At 48.6% G+C, this 12,971-nt stretch overlaps 1 protein-coding gene across 1 annotated transcript in view; it reads left to right on the top strand.

Annotated features, from left to right (window-relative positions):
* LOC135057166 (uncharacterized) overlaps positions 1-12,971 on the top strand; it is a 264,057-nt gene that overhangs the window by 1,447 nt on the left and 249,639 nt on the right. Inside the window, exon 3 of the mRNA XM_063963065.1 lies at positions 12,824-12,940. Coding sequence (XP_063819135.1) covers positions 12,824-12,940 — 117 coding nt within the window. The remainder of the gene's footprint in view (positions 1-12,823; positions 12,941-12,971) is intronic.

The following is a 12,971-nucleotide window of genomic DNA, read 5'->3' as shown; positions in this document are numbered from 1 at the left end:
CAGCTGTGCGCCATTGTTGTCACACACTTCACACCAAGCGGTCACGGAGGGTGCAGGGCGCTGCTGGGGGCGCCCTGGGCAGCAATATTTAATACCTTTATGGCAAAAGAATACATCACATATAGCCATTGAGGCTATATGTATGTATTTAACCCATGCCAGTTATCTAAAACTACGGGAGAAAAACCCGCCGAAATAGGGGGCGGAGCTTATTCTCCTCAGCACACAGCGCCATTTTCCTGCTCAGCTCCGCTGTGAGGAAGGCTCCCAGGACTCTCCCCTGCACTGCACTACAGAAACAGGGTAAAACAGAGAGGGGGGGGCATTTTTTTGGCGATATTTTGATATATTTAAGCTGCTATAAAGAACAACACTTATATAAGGTTGTTCCCATATATATTATAGCGCTTGGGTGTGTGCTGGCAAACTCTCCCTCTGTCTCCCCAAAGGGCTAGTGGGGTCCTGTCTTCGATAAGAGCATTCCCTGTGTGTCTGCTGTGTGTCGGTACGTGTGTGTCGACATGTATGAGGACGATGTTGGTGTGGAGGCAGAGCAATTGCCGATAATGGTGATGTCACCCCCCAGGGAGTCGACACCGGAATGGATGGCTTTGTTTATGGAATTACGTGATAATGTCAGCACATTACAAAAATCAGTTGACGACATGAGACGGCCGGCAAACCAGTTAATACCTGCCCAGGCGTCTCAGACACCGTCAGGGGCTGTAAAGCGCCCTTTACCTCAGTCGGTCGACACAGACCCAGACACAGACACTGAATCTAGTGTCGACGGTGATTAAACAAACGTATTTTCAAGTAGGGCCACACGTTATATGATCACGGCAATGAAGGAGGCTTTGCATATCTCTGATACTGCAAGTACCACAAAAAGGGGTATTATGTGGGGGGTGAAAAAACTACCTGTAGTTTTTCCTGAATCAGAGGAATTAAATGATGTATGTGATGAAGCGTGGGTTAACCCAGATAGAAAAATGCTAATTTCAAAAAAGTTATTAGCATTATACCCTTTCCCGCCAGAGGTTAGGGCGCGCTGGGAAACACCCCCTAGGGTGGATAAGGCGCTCACACGCTTATCAAAACAAGTGGCGTTACCGTCTCCTGATACGGCCGCCCTCAGGGATCCAGCTGATAGGAGAATGGAAACTACCCTAAAAAGTATATACACACATACTGGTGTTATACTGCGACCAGCCATCGCCTCAGCCTGGATGTGCAGTGCTGGGGTCGTCTGGTTGGATTCCCTGACTGAAAATATTGATACCCTGGATAGGGACAGTATTTTATTGACTATAGAGCAATTAAAGGATGCTTTCCTTTATATGCGAGATGCTCAGAGAGATATTTGCACTCTGGCATCGAGAGTAAATGCGATGTCCATATCTGCCAGAAGGAGTTTATGGACGCGACAGTGGTCAGGTGATGCGGATTACAAACGACATATGGAAGTATTGCCGTATAAAGGGGAGGAATTATTTGGCGTCGGTCTATCGGATCTGGTGGCCACGGCAACTGCCGGAAAATCCACCTTTTTACCTCAGACCCCCTCCCAACAGAAAAAGACACCGTCTTTTCAGCCGCAGTCCTTTCGGTCCTATAAGAACAAGCGGACAAAAGGACAGTCATATCTGCCTCGGGGCAGAGGAAGGGGTAAGAGAGGGCAGCAAGCAGCCCCTGCCCAGGAACAGAAGCCCTCCCAGGGTTCTGCAAAGCCCTCAGCATGACGCTGGGGCATTACAAGCGGACTCAGGAGCGGTGGGGGGTCGACTCAAGAATTTCAGCGCACAGTGGGCTTGCTCACAGGTGGACCCCTGGATTCTGCAGGTAGTATCTCAGGGTTACAGGTTGGAATTCGAGAAGTCTCCCCCTCGCCGGTTCCTAAAGTCTGCTTTGCCAACGTCTCCCTCAGACAGGGCGACGGTATTGGAAGCCATTCACAAGCTGTTTTCTCAGCAGGTGATAGTCAAGGTACCCCTCCTACAACAGGGAAAGGGGTATTACTCCACGCTATTTGTGGTACCGAAGCCGGACGGCTCGGTAAGACCTATTCTAAATCTGAAATCTTTGAACCTGTACATACAAAAATTCAAGTTCAAGATGGAGTCACTCAGAGCAGTGATAGCGAATCTGGAAGAAGGGGACTTTATGGTGTCCCTGGACATAAAGGATGCTTACCTACATGTCCCAATTTGCCCTTCACATCAAGGGTACCTCAGGTTCGTGGTGCAAAACTGTCATTATCAGTTTCAGACGCTGCCGTTTGGATTGTCCACGGCACCTCGGGTCTTTACCAAGGTAATGGCCGAAATGATGATTCTTCTGCGAAGAAGAGGCGTATTAATTATCCCTTACTTGGACGATCTCCTGATAAGGGCAAGGTCCAGAGAACAGCTGGAGGACGGAGTAGCACTAACCCAACTAGTGCTGCAACAACACGGGTGGATTCTGAATTTTCCAAAATCTCAGTTGACCCCGACGACACGTCTGCTGTTCCTGGGAATGATTCTGGACACGGTTCAGAAAAAGGTGTTTCTTCCGGAGGAGAAAGCCAGGGAGTTATCCGAACTTGTCAGGAACCTCCTAAAACCAGGGAAAGTGTCTGTGCATCAATGCACAAGAGTCCTGGGAAAGATGGTGGCTTCTTACGAAGCGATTCCATTCGGCAGATTCCACGCACGAACTTTTCAGTGGGATCTGCTGGACAAATGGTCCGGATCGCATCTGCAGATGCATCAGCGGATAACCTTATCGCCACGGACAAGGGTGTCTCTTCTGTGGTGGTTGCAGAGTGCTCATCTGTTAGAGGGCCGCAGATTCGGCATACAGGACTGGGTCCTGGTGACCACGGATGCCAGTCTGAGAGGCTGGGGAGCGGTCACACAGGGAAGAAACTTCCAGGGAGTATGGTCAAGCCTGGAGATGTCTCTTCACATAAATATACTGGAGCTAAGAGCGATTTACAATGCTCTAAGTCTGGCAAAACCCCTGCTTCAGGGTCAGCCGGTGTTGATCCAGTCGGACAACATCACGGCAGTCGCCCACGTAAACAGACAGGGCGGCACAAGAAGCAGGACAGCAATGGCAGAAGCTGCAAGGATTCTTCGCTGGGCGGAAGATCATGTGATAGCACTGTCAGCAGTATTCATTCCGGGAGTGGACAACTGGGAAGCAGACTTCCTCAGCAGACACGATCTACACCCGGGAGAGTGGGGACTTCATCCAGAAGTCTTTCACATGATTGTGAACCGTTGGGAAAAACCAATGGTGGATATGATGGCGTCCCGCCTCAACAAAAAACTGGACAGGTATTGCGCCAGGTCAAGAGACCCTCAGGCAATAGCTGTGGACGCTCTGGTAACACCGTGGGTGTTCCAGTCAGTGTATGTGTTCCCTCCTCTGCCTCTCATACCAAAGGTACTGAGAATTATACGGCAAAAGGGAGTAAGAACGATACTAGTGGCTCCGGATTGGCCAAGAAGAACTTGGTACCCGGAACTTCAAGAGATGCTCACGGAGGATCCGTGGCCTCTACCTCTAAGACCGGACCTGCTTCAGCAGGGACCGTGTCTATTCCAAGACTTACCGCGGCTGCGTTTGACGGCATGGCGGTTGAACGCCGAATTCTAAGGGAAAAAGGCATTCCGGAAGAGGTCATTCCTACACTGGTAAAAGCCAGGAAGGAGGTGACTGCACAACATTATCACCGCATTTGGAGAAAATATGTTGCGTGGTGTGAGACCAGGAAGGCCCCCACGGAGGAATTTCAACTGGGTCGATTCCTACATTTCCTGCAAACAGGATTGTCTATGGGCCTCAAATTGGGGTCCATTAAGGTTCAAATTTCGGCCCTGTCGATTTTCTTCCAGAAAGAATTGGCTTCAGTTCCTGAAGTCCAGACTTTTGTAAAAGGAGTACTACATATACAGCCCCCGGTTGTGCCCCCAGTGGCACCGTGGGATCTTAATGTAGTCTTGGATTTTCTCAAATCCCATTGGTTTGAGCCGCTCAAATCGGTGGAGTTGAAGTATCTTACATGGAAAGTAACCATGCTACTGGCCCTGGCTTCAGCCAGGAGAGTATCAGAATTGGCGGCTTTATCATATAAGAGCCCATATCTGATTTTCCATACGGACAGGGCAGAACTGCGGACACGTCCTCATTTTCTGCCTAAGGTGGTGTCAGCGTTTCACCTGAACCAGCCTATTGTGGTGCCTGCGGCTACTAACGATTTGGAGGATTCCAAGTTGTTGGACGTGGTCCGGGCATTGAAAATATATATTTCAAGAACGGCGGGAGTCAGAAAGTCTGACTCACTGTTTATATTGTATGCACCCAACAAGATGGGTGCTCCTGCTTCTAAGCAGACGATTGCTCGTTGGATTTGTAGCACAATTCAACTTGCACATTCTGTGGCAGGCTTGCCACAACCTAAATCTGTCAAGGCCCATTCCACAAGGAAAGTGGGCTCATCCTGGGCGGCTGCCCGGGGGGTCTCGGCATTACAACTCTGCCGAGCTGCTACTTGGTCAGGGGCAAACACATTTGCAAAATTCTACAGATTTGATACCCTGGCTGAGGAGGACCTTGAGTTCTCTCATTCGGTGCTGCAGAGTCATCCGCACTCTCCCGCCCGTTTGGGAGCTTTGGTATAATCCCCATGGTCCTGACGGAGTCCCCAGCATCCACTTAGGACGTTAGAGAAAATAAGAATTTACTTACCGATAATTCTATTTCTCGTAGTCCGTAGTGGATGCTGGGCGCCCATCCCAAGTGCGGATTGTCTGCAATACTTGTACATAGTTATTGTTACAAACAAATTCGGGTTGTTATTGTTGTGAGCCGTCTGTTCAGAGGCTCCTACGTTTGTCATACTGTTAACTGGGTTCAGATCACAAGTTATACGGTGTGATTGGTGTGGCTGGTATGAGTCTTACCCGGGATTCAATATCCTTCCTTATTGTGTACGCTCGTCCGGGCACAGTATCCTAACTGAGGCTTGGAGGAGGGTCATAGGGGGAGGAGCCAGTACACACCACCTAATCCTAAAGCTTTATTTTTGTGCCCTGTCTCCTGCGGAGCCGCTATTCCCCATGGTCCTGACGGAGTCCCCAGCATCCACTACGGACTACGAGAAATAGAATTATCGGTAAGTAAATTCTTATTTTCTTTTTGTTATATCCAAATATAAATTGCATGAACTGTGGATCCTGGGACTACAGAATCTGGAAAAAAATAAAATAGATAAGGCAAGGAAAAAAAACAACCCAATTGATCTACATCAAGGACTTTCAACACTGAGTATCTTAGGATATGAGGATACTGACCTTGGAAGAGGCAGTGACCTGTCTACTGTGATTGTAGGATCTATGCAATATCGCCATGCCGGTATCATAAAGTATAACAATATCAAATACACTCCTGCTCTCAAGCACTTTCCAAGTGATCAGTCCTTAACATAGAATAATAACATGTATAGAAGATTGGACCGTACTCAGAAACCATAAGTATAAACAGCCCACGCAGCCTTAAAATTGACGTTTCAGACCTTTACTCTTTCCTCTGTTCTGAAGAAAGAGTAATGCTAAGCATCATAAGGATATATATATATATATATAATAAAATCACCTACATTTTTTAATAAAACCCATTATCAAAAAAAGAATATATATAATAAGAAGCTTTGTTTAGGTAGAAAACATTTCTTTGGCTAAATCCTCCTAGCAATACAGTTGTAATCATTATATTAGTAAATAGCGCTGTTTGCTTTTATAGTGATTACAACTTTATTGATAGGACTTGATAATTCGCAAGACGTCTTCAGGTGAAATACATACATACATAATCCCGGTGAGTGGGATGCCAGCTGTCAATATCCCACCAGCGGCATCTGGCCCGGCAGAATTGCCAGCAGCGGGGCGATCGCTATAAGTCCCCTCGCAGGCTCGCTGAGCTCGCCACAGGTTCTATTCCCACTCTACGGGTGTCCTGGACACCCACGAGTGGGAATAGACCTGATGCTCCGGTATTTTGGCTGTCGGCATTGCTGGCTGTCAGTATCCTGACTGCCGAGACCCCGACAGCCGGCAAATTGAGTGGATCCCCTTCAGGTGGGTACAATAGATGTCACGGGTGGGAATCAACAATTAGGCAGGCTTGCATATGTTACGGTGAGCATATAGAACAGCGGTATGAAGTTTGGAAATCTGACCTGGCATCTGCAGTGACTTTGTGTGCTCACAATACATCCAGTGTGAGACGCCATATAGTTGAAATAAAATGAAGTTTTAAGTATAAGGTAGAGGCACTTTCTTCAGTGTCACTTCTGATGCTGGAGTACTGGTATTAGGCCTGGAGACATTCATCCAAGTATTGGAGAATGCCTATTAAGAAGTCAGAATAGATGGGTAGTCATCAAACTTTATTAAAATTATCTCTAAGTTCCATTGAAGGTTCACTCTGTGCTAGTCTTGAAGAATCTTATAGGCTCTACACACTGGGCGATATAACAATATGAACGTTCTCGTTCATTAATAAATGAGAACTCGTTCATATCGTTCAGTGTGTAGGCACCAACGATGAGCGATGCGCGGCCCCGTGCTTGTTCATCATTGGTGCCCCATCGCTTATGCATGCAGGGCAATATGGACAATCTCGGCCATATTGGCATGCAGGGCTATGTAGCCAGGTGACGGAGGAGTGAAGAAACTTCACTCCCCCCCCACCGCCGCCGGGTCGCCCGTCGGCCGTATCTACCGTCGGGCAGCTTGGGTATTGTGTAGGTCCCATTGCTTCTTCTCCACATCTTCTTTATTCTGAAGATTATCACCATTCCAGAATTGAATGTTGTAGATGGTACTCACAGTCTTTGATGGTTTCCTTGCATAAAACGTAGATTCATCAGTATTAATAACCTGACCTTATTATTAGTAATTTACTATACTTCATCATTGGCTGATTAGACTTACTGTGCAGGCCAACTGATGTCTGCCAAGGAGTGACCTTTATGTCTCTTAATCGAAAGGTTCCAGCTGTCCCAATTTTGGCATATTACCTGTTTTACTATATGTTTCTCTAACGTCCTAGTGGATGCTGGGGACTCCGTAAGGACCATGGGGAATAGACGGGCTCCGCAGGAGACAGGGCACTTTAAGAAAGAATTTAGATTCTGCTGTGCTCTGGCTCCTCCATCTATGTCCCTCCTCCAGACCTCAGTTTGAGACTGTGCCCGGACGAGCTGGGTGCTGTTCAGTGAGCTCTCCTGAGCTTGCTATAAGAAAGTATTTTGTTAGGTTTTTTTTTTTCAGGGAGCTCTGCTGGCAACAGACTCCCTGCATCTTGGGACAGAGGGGAGAGAAGCAGCCCTACTCTTTGAAGCTAGGTCCTGCTTCTGAGGCTACTGGACACCATTAGCTCCAGAGGGATCGTACACAGAATCTCACCCTCGTCGTCCGATCCCAGAGCCGCGCCGCCGCCCGCCTCGCATAGCCGGAAGACAGAAGCCGGGTGAGTATGAGAAGCAAGAAGACTTCGAAATCGGCGGCAGATGACTCCGTTCTTCACTGAGGTAACGCACAGCACTGCAGCTGTGCGCCATTGCTCCCACACACCTCACATACTCCGGTCACTGTAAGGGTGCAGGGGGGGGGGGCCCTGGGCAGCATATGGACCTCTTTTGGCAAAAGTACACATATATACAGTTGGGCACTGTATATATATGTATGAGCCCCCGCCAAGAGAATGCATATTTGAGCGGGACAGAAGCCCGCCGTCGAGGGGGCGGGGCTTCTCCCTCAGCACTCGCCAGCGCCATTTTTTCTCCACAGCTCCGCTGAGAAGAAGCTCCCCAGGCTCTCCCCTGCAGATTCACGGTAGAAGAGGGTAAAAAGAGAGGGGGGGCACATAAATTAGGCGCAAAAACACAATATAAACAGCAGCTACTGGGTTAACATTAAGTTACTGTGTTATTCCTGGGTTATAGCGCTGGGGTGTGTGCTGGCATACTCTCTCTCTGTCTCTCCAAAGGGCCTTGTGGGGGAACTGTCTTCAAAAAGGGCATTCCCTGCGTGTGTGTGGTGTGTCGGTACGCTTGTGTCGACATGTCTGATGAGGAAGGCTATGTGGAAGCAGAGCGGGAGCAAATGAATGTGGTGTCTCTGTCGACGGCACCGACACCTGATTGGATGGATATGTGGAAGGTTTTTAATGATAGTGTAAATTCCATACATAAAAGGTTAGAAAAAGCTGAAGCCTTAGGACAGTCAGGGTCCATGCCCATGCCTGATCCTATGTCGCAGAGGCCGTCAGGGTCCCAGAAGCGCCCACTATCCCAAAATTGTTGACACGGATACCGACATGGATTCTGACTCCAGTGTCGATTACGATGATGCAAAGTTACAGCCAAAATTGGATAAATCCATCCGTTATATGATTATAGCAATTAAGGATGTGTTGCACATCACAGAGGAAACCCCAGTCCCTGACAGGAAGGTTCATATGTATGGGGAAAAGAAGCCACAGGTAACCGTTCACCCCTCACATGAGCTAAATGAGTTATGTGAAAAAGCTTGGGAATCTCCAGATAAAAAACTGCAGATTTCCAAAAGGATTCTTATGGCGTATCCTTTCCCGCCAACGGACAGGTTACGCTGGGAATCCTCCCCTAGAGTGGACAAGGCTTTAACACGCTTGTCCAAGAAGGTAGCCCTGCCGTCACAGGATGCGGCTACCCTCAAAGATGCTGCGGATAGAAAACAGGAGGGTACCCTGAAGTCCATTTATACACATTCAGGTACCTTACTGAGGCCGGAAATCGCATCGGCCTGGGTGTGTAGTGCTGTAGCAGCATGGACGGATACCTTATCTGAGGAACTTGATACCTTAGACAAGGATACTATATTAATGACCCTGGGGCATATTAAGGACGCTGTCCTATATATGAGAGATGCTCAAAGAGACATTAGTCTGCTGGGTTCTAGAATCAATGCTATGTCGATTTCTGCCAGAAGGGTCCTGTGGACTCGGCAATGGACAGGTGATGCCGACTCAAAAAGGCATATGGAGGTTTTACCTTACAAGGGTGAGGAATTGTTTGGGGAGGGTCTCTCGGACCTGGTCTCCACAGCTACTGCTGGAAAGTCTAATTTTTTGCCATATATTTCCTCACAGCCTAAGAAAGCACCGTATTATCAAATGCAGTCCTTTCGATCTCAGAAAAACAAGAAAGTCCGAGGTGCGTCCTTTCTTGCCAGAGGCAGGGGCAGAGGAAAGAAGTTGCACAACACAGCTAGTTCCCAAGAACAAAAGTCCTCCCCGGCCTCTACAAAATCCACTGCATGTCACTGGGGCTCCACAGATGGAGCTAGGCACGGTGGGGGCGCGTCTTTGAAATTTCAGCCACAAGTGGGTTCACTCCCAGTTGGATCCCTGGGCAATAGAGAGTGTGTCTCAGGGATACAAGCTGGAATTCGAAGAGATGCCCCCTCACCGATACCTCAAATCGGCCCTGCCAGCTTCCCCCCACGAGAGGGAATTAGTGTTAACTGCAATTCACAAATTGTATCTTCAACAGGTGGTAGTCAAGGTTCCCCTCCTTCAACAAGGAAGGGGTTATTATTCGACCATGTTCGTAGTCCCGAAACCGGACGGTTCGGTCAGACCCATATATTGAATTTAAAATCCCTGAACAAGATGGAATCGCTGAGAGCGGTTATCGCAAGCCTGGAAGGGGGGGATTTTATGGTGTCTCTGGACATAAAGGATGCATACCTTCATGTCCCCATTTATCCGCCTCATCAGGCGTACCTCAGATTTGTGGTACAGGATTGTCATTACCAATTTCAGACGTTGCCGTTTGGTCTCTCCATGGCACCGAGAATATTTACCAAGGTAATGGCGGAAATGATGGTACTCCTGCGAAAGCAAGGGGTCACAATTATCCCATACTTGGACGATCTCCTCATAAAAGCGAGATCAAGAGAGCAGTTGCTGATCAGCGTAGCACTTTCTCTGGAAGTGTTACGGCAACACGGCTGGATCCTAAATATTCCATAGTCGCAGTTGGTCCCTACGACTCGTCTGCCTTTCCTGGGCATGATCCTAGATACAGACCAGAAAAGGGTTTATCTCCCGATAGAGAAAGCTCAGGAACTCATGACACTGGTCGGGAACCTATTAAAACCAAAACAGGTGTCTGTGCATCACTGCACTCGAGTCCTGGGAAAGATGGTGGCATCATACGAGGCCATTCCCTTCGGCAGGTTCCATGCGAGGACTTTTCAATGGGACTTACTGGACAAGTGGTCCGGATCACATCTTCAGATGCATCGGTTAATCACCCTATCCCCCAGGGCGAGGGTGTCGCTCCTGTGGTGGCTGCAGAGTGCTCACCTTCTCGAGGGCCGCAGATTCGGCATTCAGGACTGGGTCCTGGTGACCACGGATGCAAGCCTCCGAGGGTGGGGAGCAGTCACACAGGGAAGAAATTTCCAAGGTCTGTGGTCAAATCAGGAGACTTGCCTTCACATCAACATCCTGGAACTAAGGGCCATATACAACGCCCTACGTCAAGCGGAGACCCTGCTTCGAGACCAACCGGTTCTGATTCAGTCAGACAACATCACCGCAGTGGCTCATGTAAACCGACAAGGCGGCACAAGGAGCAGGGTGGCGATGGCGGAAGCCACCAGAATTCTTCGCTGGGCGGAAAGTCACGTAAGCGCACTGTCAGCAGTGTTCATCCCGGGAGTGGACAACTGGGAAGCAGACTTCCTCAGCAGACACGACCTCCACCCAGGAGAGTGGGGACTTCATCAGGAAGTCTTCGCACAGATTGCAAGTCGGTGGGAACTGCCACAGGTGGACATGATGGCATCCCGCCTCAACAAAAACCTACAGAGGTATTGCGCCAGGTCAAGAGACCCTCAGGCGATAGCTGTAGACTCCCTGGTGACACCGTGGGTGTTCCAGTCGGTCTATGTATTTCCTCCTCCTTCCTCTCATACCCAAGGTGCTGAGAAAAATAAGAAAAAGAGGAGTGAGAACGATACTCATTGTTCCAGATTGGCCACGAAGGACTTGGTATCCAGATCTGCAAGAAATGCTCACAGAGGACACGTGGCCTCTTCCTCTAAGACAGGACTTGTTGCAACAGGGGCCCTGTCTGTTCCAAGACTTACCGCGGCTGCGTTTGACGGCATGGCGGTTGAACGCCGGATCCTAGCGGAGAAAGGCATTCCGGATGAGGTCATTCCTACGCTGATAAAGGCTAGGAAGGACGTGACAGCTCAACATTATCAACGTATATGGCGAAAATATGTTGCTTGGTGTGAGGCCAGGAATGCCCCTACGGAGGAATTCCAGCTGGGCTGTTTCCTTCACTGCCTACAGTCAGGAGTGAATTTGGGCCTAAAATTGGGTTCCATTAAGGTCCAGATTTCGGCCCTATCCATTTTCTTTCAAAAGGAGTTGACTTCTCTACCTGAAGTTCAGACGTTTGTAAAGGGAGTGCTGCATATTCAGCCCCCTTTTGTGCCTCCAGTGGCACCTTGGGATCTTAACGTGGTGTTGAGTTTCCTGAAATCCCACTGGTTTGAACCACTCAAAATGGTGGAGTTGAAAATATCTCGCGTGGAAGGTGGTCATGCTATTAGCCTTGGCTTCGGCTAGGCCTGTGTCAGAGTTGGCGGCTTTGTCACATAAAAGCCCCTATCTGGTTTTCCATGCGGATAGAGCAGAATTGCGGACCCGTCCACAATTTCTGCCGAAAGTGGTTTCATCCTTTCATATAAACCAACCTATTGTGGTGCCTGTGGCTACTACTGACTTGGAGGATTCCGAGTTGCTTGATGTAGTCAGGGCTTTGAAGGTTTATGTAGCCAGAACGGTGAGGAAAACAGAGTCTTTGTTTATCCTGTATGCTTCCACCATGCTTGGTGCTCCTGCTTCAAAGCAGACTATTGCTCGCTGGATCTGTAACACGATTCAGCAGGCTCATTCTGCGGCTGGATTGCCGCTGCCAAAATCAGTTAAGGCCCATTCCACTAGGAAGGTGGACTCTTCTTGGGCGGCTGCCCGAGGGGTCTCGGCATTACAGCTTTGCCGAGCGGCTACTTGGTCAGGTTCAAACACTTTTGCAAAGTTCTACAAGTTTGATACCCTGCCTGAGGAGGACCTTGTGTTTGCTCAATCGGTGCTGCAGGGTCATCCGCACTCTCCCGCCCGTTTGGGAGCTTTGGTATAATCCCCATGGTCCTTACGGAGTCCCCATCATCCACTAGGACGTTAGAGAAAATAAGATTTTACTTACCGGTAAATCTATTTCTCGTAGTCCGTAGTGGATGCTGGGCGCCCGTCCCAAGTGCGGACTTCTTCTGCAATGCTTGTATATAGTTATTGCTTAAATAAGGGTTATGTTATGGTTGCATCAGGGTTGACCTGTTGCTCTGTTGTTGTTCATACTGTTGACTGGGTATGTTTATCTCAAGTTATACGGTGTGATTGGTGTGGCTGGTATGAATCTTGCCCTGGATTACCAAAATCCTTTCCTTGTACTGTCAGCTCTTCCGGGCACAGTTTCTCTAACTGAGGTCTGGAGGAGGGACATAGAGGGAGGAGCCAGTGCACACCAGAATCTAAATTCTTTCTTAAAGTGCCCATGTCTCCTGCGGAGCCCGCCTATTTCCCATGGTCCTTACGGAGTCCCCAGCATCCACTATGGACTACGAGAAATATATTTACCGGTAAGTAAAATCTTATTTTTTTATCATCCTGTAGTTTATAGTCGTAATTTTTGGTTCTCTTTCACCAGGGACACACCTGTGGAACGTCATACAGCCAAACATCTTTCCCAAGGATGGACACAGATCCAGTAGCTCAGACAATCTTAAAACTCACTGTGGATATTGTCTGTATGCTGACCGGAGAGGTGAGGGGTTCTGGGAGTGTCACAGTGATAT

The sequence above is a fragment of the Pseudophryne corroboree genome, chromosome 3 (assembly GCF_028390025.1).
Source record: "Pseudophryne corroboree isolate aPseCor3 chromosome 3, aPseCor3.hap2, whole genome shotgun sequence".
In the NCBI taxonomy this organism is placed as follows: domain Eukaryota; kingdom Metazoa; phylum Chordata; class Amphibia; order Anura; family Myobatrachidae; genus Pseudophryne; species Pseudophryne corroboree.
This window is presented reverse-complemented; position numbering and strand designations above follow the sequence as displayed.